The following is a 15,498-nucleotide window of genomic DNA, read 5'->3' as shown; positions in this document are numbered from 1 at the left end:
GCCATATGTCGTGAGAAAGAAAGCATAAAAAAAAACACGAGAAAATTTTGCTCGTCGCAGCAACATGTCCCCCCATATCTCTTAGCGGCGCTTCCTCTTCCCCAAAGCGCTGATCATCCTCTCCGGAAACTCATCCACGTGCACAAACACGAGGCTCCTCATCTCCGCCGCCCTACCCCACCAGGTATCACCGGGACCGAACCCCTTCCTCAGCACCAACGGGCCCTTCTGCACCGTTCTCACGTTCGCGGAGTACAGCTTCTTGAAGCCGATGACGATGGTATCCCTTCCGGGGAGCAGGGTGCGGTCGCGGACGGCCAGCTCGCTGGCATCCTCGTTCCAGTCGATCGAGACTTTCGGCGGGAGAGCATGCTCGAGCTGCTGGAACATGCGCGAGCGCCAGGCGTCGAAGCTGCCCATGCTGCCAAAGCTGGGCTTTTGAGATAGTTCGGAGAGCGGGGTGGCGGATTCGTCCCCGGCGGCGGCGGCTGGTGTGAGCTCGATACGGGCGAACTTGGCGGCGGCGGCAAACGGAGAACCGGCGGAGCTGGCGGAGGCGAATGACGTCTCCCCCAAGGATGTGGTCGCCGTCGACGTGCCCCCCTCCGTGGCCGTGGCTGGAGTGATCTCGAAACGGGCGAAGGTGGCTGCGACGCCGGACGGAGAACTGGCGGAACTGACGGAAGTGAATGTCTCGCCCGAGGATGTAGTCGTCGTCGACGTGTCCCCCTCCGTGGCCGTGGCTGTGGTGCGTTAGTGTGCGGTCGGTAGATGAACTTGTGCACTGGGTGTTTATGCTTACCGCCGAGCATGTCGCTGTCGCTGTCGGAGACTGCATCGCTGACTCTGGGTCGCTTCGTTGGAGGTTGCTTCGCTGGTGTTTCCTCTGTCATCGCTGACAGCTCCCTCTTCCGGGTACCGGTCGGAGCAGGACTGTGATCTTGCTCGGCCAGAGCACCTCCGCTGAAAGGAGTAAGTGTTGACTTGATTCTCGTAGACAGGCACAAATAGCGGCGGTGATGTGGGGGCATGACTGGATGATGTAGTAGGGTAGAGGAGGATGGGTGTAGATGTTAGGGAGACGAAGAGGTGGAGGAGTCCTTGAGAGGAAGAGGTGTGTAGGTGCTGGGATTTGGAACAAATATTGTAGACGCAGCTTGACGTAAGTGGATTTGAGAGAGAGAACATCAACTTATTGTCGCATGCAGCCTTACTAGACTGGGTCGACCACCAACTTCCCAACCTTTCCTGCCAGCTCCGCGGCGTCAAGAGAAAGCTCTACCACCACATCCTAATGCTGCGCCGCTGCATACTAAACAAATATTGTAGACGCAGCTTGACGCAAGTGGATTTGTGCTGTGTTGGGAAGACTGCCAAGGCGTGAGTGATACCATGTGATGGAGGACAGTCCATCATGAACTGCTCACTCTGTATTTGCCCTATTGCGGTTATCTACAAACCCTATCTACAAACCCTATCTTCTAACGGAAACCTCCAGAATGCAATATCCATTTTCTACCTGACTATCACCTATGTTCAGAAGTGGAACTTTAAGCCTAATAATTTCATCATGTGATAGAGAGTAGACAACAGCGAAATGAGTAGAAAGGCCGTGAGCGGCAATAAACCGATATCCTCTCTCTAGATAGTTCATTCGAAGTTCCTCTCGTAACCCTAGTGTCAGTGATCTCTCTCCAAGCCCTTTGAAGGACAACTTGTAGAAGAAGCGCTAGCGTGTGTGCAAATGAGGCCGTACAGACTCAGGGACCACTATACTCTCTTCCCTTCGAATCATTCTTTCAACTACATCATACCAGCCTTCCTCAACACATCGACAATAACCAAGTATCAGTATCTACAATCGAGACCGCCGCACTACGATTCAAATAGCGAAATGGATCCCGACCAGAATGACACCAAGATGGATAGCAACGAGGGGAAGGCCACCATTCGCCCAACCATCATTCCAATTCTGAAAAAACCTGCGAGTTTCAATCTCTTTAACCCGACAGCTCCTGCTTCCCACACTACATCTGTGCCTGCCGAGTCCCATAATACCACGGCCCCAGTCAATACGTCGACCTCGAGCTCTTCTGCTGCCAGAGATCCCGAAAACACGGCTTCGTCTCTTGATACATCGATTAAGCACACTCCCAAGGCCCTATTCATGGGGAAAGAAGTGTCGGTGAGTTATTCACTCTTGCCGTGCTTGACAATATGGCTATAGTCTCATGCTCCGGCTTCTAACACTGTCAGACTACCGTCGCATCCGATCCTCCCAAGAACTTGTCAGCCGCCGTTTACAACGATTGTCTCAAGTGGCATAAGAAGACCATTGCCAGCCTCCGTGAGGAAATCCATTTGTATACCGAAGACGCTCGGAAGTGGCTACACCCCGCGGATTATGGTTTCAGCCCGGATAACCTGGGGACCGCGACCCTGAGTTTCCAACAGGGATGTTATCGTCAGATGAAGCGTATCAACAGCCTCTCAATCGAGTTGTATACCATGAGGGAGGATTGCCTCCAACATATCGAGGCTTGGGGACCGACAGGAGTGGGAAAGAGGCTGGCCGCAGTCGACAGGGAGTTTGAAGACATGGTACAGTCTAGGACCCTTCTCAAGAACATCATCACGAGACTTGAGAAGAAGATCGAAATGAGGCAGCGTGCGCAGAGGCGTGCGGAGAAGCGTGCGGAGAAGATGATGGCAGAAGTGTACAAGGAACTGCACAAGGGGAGCATCAAGAAGGACTCAGATGATCGCATAGAGGTGAGGTCAACTATGGCCGATGTTAGTAGCATGGGGACTGACCGGAAAGCAGCCGGCTCGCAAGAAAGATACCCACGAGGGAAACGACACCAAGCCGAACAGTGCTCGAGATGGCAGTTTGATCACCAACACCGAGTAAGGCACATGCGTGGCTTTGCTGTCCTGAAAGCGAAATGGTTCTTGCATGATCTGGATCTGAGATTTCGGAGAGTTTGAATGTTATCTTTTTCTGCTAGGTATGGGACGAAAGGATTTTGTACTTGGCAAGGCTTTACGAGGGCAGTTTTCAGTCGTGTCTTACGTCTTTAATGATCTGTGGTTCGTTGTGTTGTTTGTACCATTAGATAGGTGCTTTCTTTGCATAGGTTTCTTCCTGCACGAAGAACTTCCTCATCGGGAATGCTGATGGAATTTATAAAGATTCCTACTTGAATTCCCATCTGATGTCTGCAACTCATCTTAGAAGAAAAAGTGCCACTACGATGTTGTAGGTATATCGCCGCAGAGAAATCCAGAGACACTAACCATCACGGATCCGATCGGCTGTTACACAACCCATTCCCGAATCCATCGACCGGCCAGGCGGAATGCGGGATTGCAAAGTTTGCACCATAGCGGGAGTGGACAGAGTATGGAATGCGCGAGGCTACAGATGGAGAACAATGACGAGATCAGTTTGTTTGGGAAAACGAAATCTGATTGAAGACTACTCCGACTCGCAAATTTCACACACGAAGTCCAGCCCTGCTCACTTCTTCCCACCAGCGACATGACCTAACTAGTTCAGAACCGGCGTCTCGGTCCCGTTCCACCACTGCGACACGACCGGCCCATGTTTTCCATTCCACCAATCCTTCACCGGCTCACCGTAGTCCCCCTTCGCCCACCTATCCACCTCACCTCCAGCAGCACCAGCAACAGCCGCTCCAGCTACCACGGTCACACCCGCAGCCGGGATCGCTAAGGATCCTAGCATTCCCATGCTTTGCAGGATATTGAATGCACTGCCCGCGGCGACGGAACCGCCCATGCTTGCCTGCCAGCCCGTCGCGAGAGAGCCTATTACCCCCGCACGCGTCGTAATTTAGCCGCTGTATACTGGGAGGACGAGGAGGAGTGGGAAATACTACCAGCCACCGGGCTCAATGCGCCGAAGCCCGCCACCGCAATGGGGTTGATAATGAGCACCACACCGACAGTCAGGAAGGCCAAAACTATGTCCGACGGGTTTTGGCTACGGAGGGAGGTGAGTTGAGCGGACACTGTTGGGTGGTTTGTGGAGAGAAAGCGGGAAGAACGGTGGCCTGATGGAGGAGCGGGAAGTGGGAATATTTATAGAGAGCAAACACAAAACATCGGACCGATGGTGAATAGAGCTGCCGTCTTTGTTGACCGGCCACGGGTTCCCCTCAGTTTGATATCATGTGGGCGACCGCAGATACGTATGCAGCCTGCCTGGAAGGTGCCGAGCAGATCGTAAACTATGTGCAATCAACATCGACAGCTTTTGCACAGCCGACAGACCGCGCCAAACATCAAACATCACACCCCGAACCATGAGCAGGGCTCGCGCCTGCTAGTTCCCGACTATATACTCGAATTACTAACTACTGAGGGGGCGAATCAGGCGTGACCACTACCTAGTGCGCCCTGTCGAAGTGCGTTTCCTCGGTGCATCTCCACATGCGGAAGTGAGTACAGTTCCTTCACCCGACAGATGGTCTACGAGAAGAAACTGCGGCTATAGCGTCTATGGTATGGTTCCAACCTAGGCACTAGCTCGTGGGCCCCGGGGGTTACATACCCACACAGAAAAGCTGCGTACTTCCTGAGGATACATAGGACTCACTGACTTCTCCCACCGATTGGACGGCCGTCATGATCCTTATCGCTGTGGTGATATTAGATAGCGCCGGGAAAGGTATCCGATTGGTTTACTGGGATTCCATAACACGGTCAACATGCATTCCTTTCATTCCACGAATGCATATAAAAAACTCTCGCAATACGAAAAACAGCAGGCTCCGGGCATCGTTCTCCTTCCAGGGAGCTGGAAATTTAATCTCATTCTCTCGCGCAGCGATAGTAGGAGCAACAACAGTGACTGCGGACTACCATGTCTCTCACACGTGACTAAGAGAATAGACCTTTGCCTTCTCACCTCTTGAGTTGCCCCTGAAATTATTTATGCGAGAGCGAGCAAGTTAACTACAGCAAGTCCCGTAGGTGTTTCCTCATCGGAAGTTACATCTTAACGCTTTCCTGGTCTCAATCACCCGGAATCACTCGGAGGGCAAGAACCTCGCCGGTAGAGGAGATCTTGTGAGGAAAAAGCCTCTCGGTCGGATCTGGATGGTGATCGATGAAGCGGTGTGTGTATACTCCCATCATCTAGATAGGGAGGTCGCAAGCAATTATGACCAAAGATAAGATCACTCGTCGTCTTCCCTCTTTGTTTCTGCTCATACTCTCCATATCACTCGCCCAGGCCGATAATAGTCTGTGAGTACCCTATTTTTCGGCAAGAATTTGGTCGCCGTAGTCCAGACAGGCCGCATGCGAAAATAAATGGATGTTCTCTGCCCGGAACCGACGCCGTATCCCGCGCAATCACAACCGCAGTTACCGCCACTACCACTGCTACAATTACTACTACTGCCTCCCCCGAGGCCCCCAAGATCATCGAGGATCATCGGGGGTACTTCATCCCAGAGATGCACGGCCAAGCGTACGAGCTGCATCGACGATCACTCGGACATGTGCTGCTGCGCAGTGGCATCCATGTGCTCGTAGCTTCTCCAGCATCTCCTACTCGTCAGCATTCTTTGCCGAAGGCCCCCGGGGGTTAGGCTCAGGCAGCTAAGAGGGTCAAGACCTCTCCCGCTCTTAAGCCTTCGGTAGCTGCACGGTACTCAGCCCATGCACCAGCTCTGTCGGACAGGGATCTTGCCATAGAGAGGAGGAGGATCATGGATGAGAATATGAGGGAATTGAATGTTCTGCTGACGCCTGTTTTCCTCCAGACGACCCTAGAAAACTCAGGAATCGCTTAATCGGAAGATCCGATGGTAACGATGGGGAAGCGAATGATGAAGTTGGCACCAGTCAGTAAGCTTTTGGAATTGTTCTATGGTAGATATCTGGCGTCGATTTCCGAGGCGATGTCATACCGGGTACCTTTACTAATTCTGGTCGTAGATCGGTCCCCGGAACTCCGGACACACTGCTTACTGTAGAGTACACCCAACCAGCCCGCCACTGGGTCTGTGCCTGTCCCGCATCCTCAGTCAGCCCAACGCCACAGTAATGCGGATGTACTCACGACGGATTCTTTGATTTCTCGCATCATCTGTGCATACGATGGGAGCTCGAGGAATATGAGTCGAATATTCGCAAAGTTGGTACACTCTGAGGCGCCTGCAAGCCACTCCGCCCGCCACAATGCGACTACGCACTCCAAAGGGCTAACCATCTCTCCTGGTTGCTAAGCAACGGAGGGTAACGCTGGAGGCGGCCCGGATTAGTTATGCGCGATGCACTACAAAGTAGAGCGACCTTTCGTGCTAAAGTGTTGAGTTAATAGAATCCATGATACATGCCAAATTATTCCTAGAAGTGCAGTGAATTCTCCAGCAAACTGTGGCGAGAGTAGCCTACAGGAAGCAGAGGCATCCGTGGCGCAGTACGTGTGATTATCGATAAGATTGATTAGCCGTGCGCCGGGCGATGTTATGGGCTGATGTTTGCCAGTCAGCCGAAAATTGTGGGTGCAGGAATCTGGTACCGACGCGCATGGTGTGACTCCCTTGCCTTCCCTGCCTAAGGCCCTGGGGCCTGTGCTGCATGGGACCTAACCGAAAGTGGACAAGCACTCCTCTTTCCGCTTAGCGCAGCGTTTCTTTTTTCAACGTCGCCTCATGAAAACGGGGGGTTTCCCAAGGGAGTATCTCAATAAAGAAATCACTTGGAGCACAGTTAAGTAGCGCGAGGTGCTGTGTGGAGCGCAGTATCATCACAGAAGCGAAGGGAAGTCATTTGAGTGCAGGCCGAGTGACATGTGGTGAAGGACGCCCCCACGTTTTCCCATCCTCCTATCCTGCATGCAGGCGCAGCGAAACAAAATATGACCGGGTATGTTGTTCGCTCATGAGTAGCTATATTGTACGACACAAAATATGACCGGGTATGTGATTTGTTCGCCCGAATCCGAAAAGGTCCTCTGTAGCAGTCCAATAGATGTCGCAATAGACGTCAACTATGATCTCCACTCTACCTCCAGTAAAACCAGGTGGAAGAAAACTTGCTAGACCAAATTTGAGGATCATAACAGTAGCTGAAAGCCATATGTCCGGGGTTAATGAATCGCCTTCACAGAAAACGTACTGATGTGGCACTCCGAGTGATTCATTATGACTAGCTCTATCCGCCAGCCGCTTGAGCTTGATAGGGAATGCTCCTAGGTTTTGGTATAGGCAGTCGTACTATTTACGATCACCCTCTCTTCGAAGCTGCTGTGTGGTGGCGTGATTTTTGAAGCTTAGAAAAGAGAGGGGTGGGAACACCCGTGGTGCAGTAGCAAAGTCTGCTGTGTATGTCCCACGCCGGCTGGCCGGACGTGTTAGACTTTGGCAATCCAGTCACATTACAACTGGTACTGTGTGTCATGAAAGAAGTATCCCCGTTTCAATTTTCGAGCTCCGGCTCGACCTTGCGGGTATGAGGGAGAGCCAGAGACTATCATCCAACCTCCGCCATCAGCACCTCGTCAGTACCCTAGCACTAAAGTCTACAGAGTGGTAGTTCTGTTCTACAGCGGCGACTACGTTTTAAGGCTATATGCCATCGATCTACGCCCCTTGAAAGCCACAGACAATCGAAAATGTTCAAAATACCTCCTCGACGGCCATTCGCCCAGCCAGCCAACAGCAATGACGTTTCCGAACATTTTCCAGCTAAAATGGTTGGGAGTGCAGAGTCTTCGAAGAGGATGGTGGTGCGGGGCATGGGGGGTGGGCTCAGCAACTACCGGGATGACGGATGGGTGAGGAGGAGGGAGTGATCAGCCAATGCTATGGCGCGGCGGTCACGTGACCATGCACAGCGCCCACACCTACTTCCCACCCGCCAACTCTTATAAGTAGGGGTCTCTCCCCCCTCCCCCGTCCACTATCACTTCTCCCCCTCCGTATCACACCATCAATCCTATCAACCACAACTATCAGAATGGACTTCAGCGACAACCCCGACCCACTCCCAGCACACACTGGTGACAGTGAAGACATCTGGGGCTATCTCGCATCTTCCTCCGCCGTTGATCTGGATTTCATGAGCCACAACTTGTCAACTCCCACCAGCATGGCCGAGCTTCAACAGCATATTCGCTATTGGCAAGATCTTGCGAACCCTGAAGCTTTCGGTGATACTAAGGAATCCCGATCTGGTAGAGCCCCCTCCTCCGTCATGGGTTATTCCCGGAAGAGCGGCTGCTGACTTCCGGCTCCAGTGCTTCCGAGCGAGCGGGAGAAAGCAATTGCTGAGATAATCGACGTTCTGCAAGCAATGGCCACGTAAGTATCCCGTGAAGACAGCCACGGAGCTGTTCGCATTGACTGGCACTGGGCAATGGGCACTGACTATCCCTCAGTGTTCCGCCTCAAGGCGAAGAGGAGCAGCGTCTGAGAGATGTATTCACACACTTCGAGAGTACGATGAACGAGATGAACTATCCATCACTCTTCTTCCGTCTTGCGGTAAACAGCTCCCATTCCTACTTTGCGGGATGTGACTGATCGGGGTTGTCTTGGCACTCAGGACGAGGGACCAATTGCAAACTTCGATTCGGTGCCATCTTCACACAAACTTGTGAACGCGGACATGTCCGGATACTACTCTCGACTAGAAGATATCGAGACGCCCATTGGGTTCAATCTGATGGAGCTAGACCGGGAACTGGAACTCTTTTTTGGATTCGATTGCAGCAGTCCCCTCAGTAAAACCAGCTGTTCTCCCAGATCCTCACGATCCAAATCGTCATCTCCCTGTGACGGCAAAACCGACGATCATGAGGATCTTTCTTCGTCGTCGAATGGGGGCGATTACACTTGCTCCGAGAAGTCGTGCCGCCAAAGCTTCAAGCGGGCCAACGCATTGCAGAGACACGTTGCATCGATACATGAACGGAGGGGACAGAAGTGCCCCTTCTGCCCCAACGGAAAGAGGGCATTCAACCGGAGCGATAATTTCCAGAGGTAGGAGATGAACCCCACCGATCCGCGATCGCCGATGGGTCAATGTAATACCGACTAATCTGTGTGGCAGGCATGTTACCGGTCGGCACAAGAGTATCCAGGCTGATAATACGAAGCTGCAAGCCTGCCTGCAGAGGTTATATCAAGGGAATGGAAGGCGCACGTCATGGAAAAAATGATGTTTCCGTATATTTATGCGCAATTTGTATGGTTAATTTGGAATGATTTTGTATGGTCTTTTGAGGTTTTTGGCGTTATTTTGGGGGGATTTCCGTCGATTTATTCTGTTTTTGGGCGGCGTATCTATCTTTTTTTGAATATATGGAAACGTTTATTGCCCATCTCTTGCCCACTGGTAATCTCGGGGAAGGAGAAGATGAAGAGGACAAATTTGTATATTCACAGATCCAGGCAAGACGTAAAATACGGAATTGAACTAAAGAAATACCACCGGCTTCAGATCTATGATTCTTTTGCGTGCATCACCTAGGTTCGTCAATTGCCCGTCCTCGAGGTCCTGCTTCGGGCATTCCGATTTTCGAGCTTATAGCTTAGCAATTCAGTCCCTACTCTCTTTCCTTAGCCTGCACTCCACACCTCGCACACAGATAATGTTAATAGTTTCTATACCTCACCCGTCCTGGGCATTCTCTGTATGAATCTCCATCCTCGCTGTTGTATATCGGAGGAATATAGGTTGTGAAGTCCTGACTCCTGAGCGTTCTTGTGCAAGGCGAAGGCCGTCACCACGCTGCTCTAAGACCCTTACGGCTAGCGTTGTGTCTTGGACCCCGTTCCTCATAGAGGGCTTTCTGTCCACCCCGCCGTCCGCCAACGCACTCCCGCAGTCGTTGAGCAGACTCTCATCCTCGATCATCGAGAGAGAGGGGGGGGAGGGCGGATGAGGAGGAGAGGGTGGATGAGGAGGGGAGAGTGGATGAGGAGGATACGAGGAAGAAGAAAAAAAAACCAAATCCGAATTTCCGGGTTACACGGTTCATTTTGCAAGGTTGGGCTAACTACATCTGGTGTGCTGCTTGCTGCTTGCGGGGGGCTCGGGGGCCGGGTCCGGGGGGGGGGCGCTCGTCGTTTTATTCAGGCAGCAATCAATTGTCTTGGCTTCGCGAAAATGGCACTGCAGTTGCAGGGGGGGGGGTTAAACCATTGCCACCGCTCTCCAGGCCATGCAGCTCCCGGACGAATCATGCACCGGCTAGGAGGGAGGGAAGGTAGCACTACTGCCGGTATCCCTATCGTCGATATCGGCCCGCGGAAAATAATAAAACTAATCTAACTCAGTAGCATGAATCACTAATTAGTGCCAGACGGGAAGGAAGCAGAAGAATTCAATGAGTGGGGAGAGGAAGGAGAATGGGAGGAAGAGTTGGGAGGAAAGGAGGGTTTTATAGGTGGATTTGGTGAAATTCCAAGCAACCACTTCTAGCGCACTAGCCGCGACTCCAAAGTTTGTTTGGCAGCAAACACCGCTACATTCCAAGGTGTCGACAGATGTGTGACATCAAACAAGGTCACTCGACATACCAGTGAGCACCAATGAACACATTCCCACAGCGAGGAATAGCGACAAACGCGCAAAACAATTATCTACTGATTAAACAAAACCAAACATTCTAAGGTTTTTGTTTTGTCATCATCATAGCATTCGACCCTATCAGATCATGGCTGTACACACGTCCACTTCCACCCCACCGTCTCCGACCGCTGGCCGCGAGCTCGATGTGGGTTCCCTATTGCTCTCCGCCCGCCCATCCGCACATTGAAAGAAAGACAGAAAGAAAGAATACAAATAAGATGACAAAATGAAAAGGAAAAGCGTCAGGCTTTCTCAAAACCCCACATCAAAGCTCGCTTCCCCACTCAATTCCTGCATCCAGAATGATCTAGTCTAACGCCTCATTTCTTCCCTCATATGCCGGTATCTCCGGCCGTCCAGCCCGTACCTTTTCCTGCGCTCTGGCTCTCACTGCGTCCCAGTCTATCACGCTGCTCGAGGTTGGGGTGGGGGTTGAGGAGATAAGTACACTTCGGATCAAAAAAGTGGTGCAATGTTTTTAGCGAGGCACCAGTGACTAAAACCAGAACACCACAATTGGAAGCGACTGGAGCGAGACAAGATTCAAGATTGATACACTAGTACTGGTGAGTTACCTTACCCAGCCTTACTGCTTCGGAGGTGGCGGCGCCTGCCCAGGCCACGGGCCAAACAGCTTCTCGATCTCCTGTCCACGCGGATTTCCAGAAACGTGCATGCTCCACTCCATACGACAGGCCTTCTTGATCTTTGGATCCGTGAGATCGGCATGGTGAGTGAGAATATGCCTCTGTAAACTCGTATGCTCGGTGTAAGACATGCCATTTCTGAAACAGCCGGGGACCGGGCAGCTGTTTGGAACCGTGCCTTCCTCTTCTTTCTGGTCGTCTTCTTCCTCCTCCTCCTCGTTGTCGTCTTCCTCCTCCTCCTGGTTGTCTTCACGAATTCCACTACCAGCCGAGTGGTAATCCCCGTCAGATCCGACACCTGCACCGTTAGAAGAAAGAGCGGCGTTCTCGGCATCATCTGCTTGCTTTGGAAATCCGTAGTTGGAAAGCACCTTGTCGGTGGCATCATTGCCAACATATGCTAGGACCGTATTGAGAGGGAGGCCATGCTGTTGAAGCTGTACCAGCTCCTGACTAATCTTGCTTCTGGCGATTTGTTCAGTGAGTGTGAACGCATCAGCCTGGAGCTGGTACAGCCTGGAGCTGGTACAGCCTGGAGCTGGTACAGCCTGGAGCTGGTACAGCCTGGAGCTGGTACAGCCTGGAGCTGGTACAGCCTGGAGCTGGTACAGCCTGACTAAGGGTTCCTCGTTTTCGGTGTCCTCAATGTCATCGGTGTCTTCAATGTCATAGATGTCTTCAATGACGTTGACCTGATCTCGGATTGAGTTGTCCTTGTAATTGAAGTTTGTGAGTGTATCTTTGAGCCACCTGGTGCCGCGGATATGTTCCTTTATTCAAGTTAGTCGGCTATATGCGCATAAGTGGGGTATGGGGGTAGCGGTACGTTTTTCTCTAGAGTATGAATCCAACAAAAGGGCCGGAGAATGCCCGGTGCCCACGCCAGACTGATGAACTCTATCAGACTGCGGATGCCGGTGATCATTTCGAGATTGAAGGTTGCGACGTATTGACCCGGAGTGACGGTGACATCCACGCGGGATGGGTTAGAGAGCCCCTGTGGGTCGGCCTGACTGGCCGCCTGCATCTGACTCAAGAGAGCCTGCATCTGATTCAAGGAAGCCTCCATCGCTTCAGCTTTCGGTGGTAGCGGTTTGTGAAATACCTGCATGATTTCGGTGGTGCTGGTGCTGCTGCCGGCATTGTTGCTGTCGAAGTTGTTGCTGTCGGAGCTATTTCTGTGGGTGTTGTGAGTGAAGAGGAGAGCTTTTCAGCGGCTTAAATGTTGAAGGCGGCTCCTGGGGCTGTTCACAGGGTGAAGGCGAGTGAAACCACGTGATATATTGTACTTCCTCCTCATGCTGTACTTTGTATGGAAAATGTTAGAGATCAGTGATGAACTTTGTAGAGGAAATATGAGAGATCAGTGATGAACTTTGTATAAGAAATATGAGAGATCAGTGATGAACTTTGAAGGAAAAATGTGAGAAATCAGTGAGGTTTTATAAGTCTTTACACCTTCGATGATCTTGTATGCTCTTCCGTCTTCCAGCAGCGGCGCCACACGTGGTTCGACCACGAAATTCTGTGCGATATCAATCAGCCAGCCACACAGTTCGACCCCAGAATATCAGAAAGTGGCAGTTGACTGTAGTCTGTGGCGGCAAAATGTTGGAAGGACAGACTACATACACACCACCGTTTAATTTTATGGCTGGACTGATGCAGTCTGTGCAGTCCGGACTGCACCAACTCACATTTCACACGTACTCACCGGAAAAGCTCTTGGGAACAGCGTCTCACTTTCAACTTCAATTTGGATGTGATTCGTAGCAACCAGCCGCCTGAGACGTAAGCCCACTGCATCATTCCCCAAAGAATACCATTAAAACTAAATATTTACCTAATCGTCTATCGTCTGCCATCTTGCTAGTTGTCTTCCACCATTACATTATTCCGCTTATTTTGTCTTCTCCTCAATTCTCATGGCCTTCGGATCGCACGTTAGTACATCGACTAAGGTTTGAAGAGCGGCAAAAATATACATGGCTTGCAACCCCCGCAGCAACAGCCAGGTAAATAATCTGAGGCTTTCACTTCCGCAAATGGGAAAGTTGCTGACCAGCTCAACACAAGGAAAACTCTTAGTGGGGCCCCGTTCGAAAAACCGGCGTGGTGGAGTGACGGAAGACCTATCGGTGAGAGGAGGAAGTGTAGTATGAGCTGTCAGGGGGGGAAATGTGGATGCTAGTAGTGGGGATCCGTCAACGTTGATGGGCATGGCGGAGTCGACTAAGTGGGGGGAAGGGGGAATTCAGCTGGGTCGTGCGGCGGGGGTTCTTCTTCTTCTTATTTCTTGATCATCCACTACAGAATAGAGGTTCAACCTCTACCTCCTCTTCTGTATTTGCTCTCTCCTTGACCTCGCCGTCGGCCTAGAGGGGTTTGGCAAAAGAGCTGTTTGCAAAACCGCTCTGTTCTACACAGCGAAAGCGAATTCAGGGTTGATTTTAGATGACAACACTGGCAGACTACTACGGACGGTTCACGAGAAGTTTGACTTAAAAGAGATAAAACTTTTATTCTTGTTCCTGTTCCTCCCACTTCCCCTCTCCCTCTCCCTCCCCCTTCAATCTTGCCACCGTGGGCCAGTCCAAAAACCGGTGGGAGGCAGGGACCACGATCTCAACCGAGATCGCGTCCTCGGGCACCTCCGAAACCTCGGCGATATGGATGATTCTCCTCCTGCCAGCTGGAGAGAGGACCATCCAGTACTTGATGGCCTTGGGCGGTTGCTTGGGCTGACCCTTGGAGGTGGTGGCGGCGGCGGCTGTGGTGGTGGTGGCAGCCACGGCTCTCTGTGCATTGTTAGAGATATAGATACAGTAGATACAGGGATGGATCAGCATGAATGAACGTACTTTGGCGCGCCGGCTTTTAGTATCCTTGGCCCCAATTGGCCGACGGCTGGGCTTCTTGGGGCGAAGGGCTCTCTTCTTCGGGATGACGCCCGGCGAAAGCTACGGGAAAATCGAGTGAGTGAGTGATGCATCAATTGGTGGTGAGGGAAGAGGGATTAGCTTACCATGACCGGCGCCTTGATGGTGGCGCGGTCACGGAGGAGGTGCCCGTAGGCAGCAGGAAAAGGTGGTGCAACCATCTATTTAACTGTGAGCGCAGTTCGCAAACAATTATAGATGAAGTATATGCGAGGGGCGGTTTATGTGTGGGGCGTATGTATGTTGTGGAGAGAGGAGGGGAGGGGGGGGACTTACGATTGTCGATATCTACCATCGGCACGTCTGCATTAAACACATAGATTGGCAAAGGTCATAGAATCGTCATATCCACTCTAGGAAAGCGCACATATTTCAGGGATATGCAACGAGTATGGTGTACCATAGCATTCAAGTGCGCTTGATCGCAAGCTACAGAGCTACTCAGGCTTTCTACCATCCCATAGATAGAGGATCATGTCTGTATCACGCTGAAGCAAATGTGACCGAGCATATTGCAGCAGTCTATCAGATTACATAGCCCTCTCTTCGGCTAATCGGAAGTAGCTGTACCATGTTCGTCGGATTCGAAAATCCACCGCCGGATTGATCACAACCAAGACCAATCATAATTCGTCACTCGCTCAACGAGTGATATTGCAAGCTAGGCTTCATATTTTAGCTGAAGCATCATTCACAACTTGCGCAAGTGTGAGTGGCACGAGGCTCTGCAAGAATAGAAACTAGCGTAAATCTTGGCTAGGTGCGTGTTTTTGAAGGGTGTGAGTTACGGCGCACAAAACCCACCCCCACTGCTCCCTCCCTCCCTTCTTCCTCACAATATCCTTCGCTACAATAGTTACGAATTGCTTGGATTTACAAAACAATTTGACTACAAAATATACTACGATGTTTCCACAATCACAAGGATCCCCGAGAAGTCCTGGCCGAGAGGCTCAGAACTTTCCTTGGAGTAAGCCCGATCGTATCCCATGTGTGAGTATCCTGCATTTTAACCCCCCCTGGATGAGATTGTGCTTACCACATACTCGTAGACCGAGCAAGAAATTAATGAGTTCGTGGAAGCGGCCGTTCCGAAAAGCCAGGAACGTGAAGATGACTGGGTAAGTGACTCCGATTTCTAACGAGAGGAATTCGCCCCTCATCACTAACGTTCGCGAAGGCTCAGCAAGACGAGATTTCGAGCCGGTATCATTGGAATCCGGTCTACAACAGTACCAATGGTGTGAATGGGACGCATGGCTCTCTCTCAGGAAAGCTTCATGCTATGCCCGATCAAC

General features: G+C 51.5%; 4 protein-coding genes across 4 annotated transcripts; 2 read left to right on the top strand and 2 right to left on the bottom strand.

Moving 5' to 3' along the window:
• Nucleotides 1–81: 81 nt before the first annotated feature.
• Nucleotides 82–1,125, bottom strand: BZA05DRAFT_471043 (uncharacterized protein; the record flags this gene model as incomplete). Its single annotated transcript, XM_051487939.1, has 2 exons — nucleotides 803–1,125; nucleotides 82–743 (listed from the first exon to the last, which is right to left on the bottom strand). Exons 1-2 carry the CDS (start codon nucleotides 1,029–1,031, stop codon nucleotides 82–84), a joined length of 891 nt encoding a protein of 296 aa, XP_051342866.1. The 5' UTR covers nucleotides 1,032–1,125.
• Nucleotides 1,126–1,894: 769 nt separating this feature from the next.
• BZA05DRAFT_415620 (uncharacterized protein) lies at nucleotides 1,895–2,911 on the top strand (the record flags this gene model as incomplete). Its single annotated transcript, XM_051485324.1, has 3 exons — nucleotides 1,895–2,185; nucleotides 2,257–2,772; nucleotides 2,825–2,911. The coding sequence occupies 3 exons, from the start codon at nucleotides 1,895–1,897 to the stop codon at nucleotides 2,909–2,911; spliced, it is 894 nt and encodes a 297-aa protein (XP_051342865.1).
• A 5,050-nt stretch (nucleotides 2,912–7,961) lies between these two features.
• Nucleotides 7,962–9,393, top strand: BZA05DRAFT_471042 (uncharacterized protein). Its single transcript, XM_051487938.1, has 5 exons — nucleotides 7,962–8,212; nucleotides 8,276–8,339; nucleotides 8,417–8,522; nucleotides 8,584–9,020; nucleotides 9,091–9,393. The coding sequence occupies exons 1-5, from the start codon at nucleotides 7,996–7,998 to the stop codon at nucleotides 9,197–9,199; spliced, it is 933 nt and encodes a 310-aa protein (XP_051342864.1). The 5' UTR covers nucleotides 7,962–7,995; the 3' UTR covers nucleotides 9,200–9,393.
• A 1,807-nt stretch (nucleotides 9,394–11,200) lies between these two features.
• BZA05DRAFT_441536 (uncharacterized protein) lies at nucleotides 11,201–14,361 on the bottom strand (the record flags this gene model as incomplete). Its single annotated transcript, XM_051486670.1, has 5 exons — nucleotides 11,201–12,031; nucleotides 12,088–12,439; nucleotides 13,863–14,059; nucleotides 14,123–14,221; nucleotides 14,287–14,361. 5 exons carry the CDS (start codon nucleotides 14,359–14,361, stop codon nucleotides 11,201–11,203), a joined length of 1,554 nt encoding a protein of 517 aa, XP_051342863.1.
• Nucleotides 14,362–15,498: the final 1,137 nt, after the last annotated feature.

The sequence above is a fragment of the Tricharina praecox genome (genome assembly GCF_024521635.1).
Source record: "Tricharina praecox strain CBS 144465 chromosome Unknown BZA05scaffold_3, whole genome shotgun sequence".
Lineage (NCBI taxonomy): Eukaryota > Fungi > Ascomycota > Pezizomycetes > Pezizales > Pyronemataceae > Tricharina > Tricharina praecox.
The sequence above is the reverse complement of the archived record's forward strand: the minus strand, read 5'-3'. Positions and strand labels throughout refer to the sequence as shown.

Coding starts and splice junctions, on each gene's coding strand:
- BZA05DRAFT_471042 (XM_051487938.1), top strand. CDS start 7,996: ATGGACTTCAGCGACAACCCCGACCCACTCCCAGCACACACTGGTGAC. Junction 8,213..8,275: donor TACTAAGGAATCCCGATCTG/GTAGAGCCCCCT, acceptor TTCCGGCTCCAG/TGCTTCCGAGCGAGCGGGAG. Junction 9,021..9,090: donor CGGAGCGATAATTTCCAGAG/GTAGGAGATGAA, acceptor TCTGTGTGGCAG/GCATGTTACCGGTCGGCACA.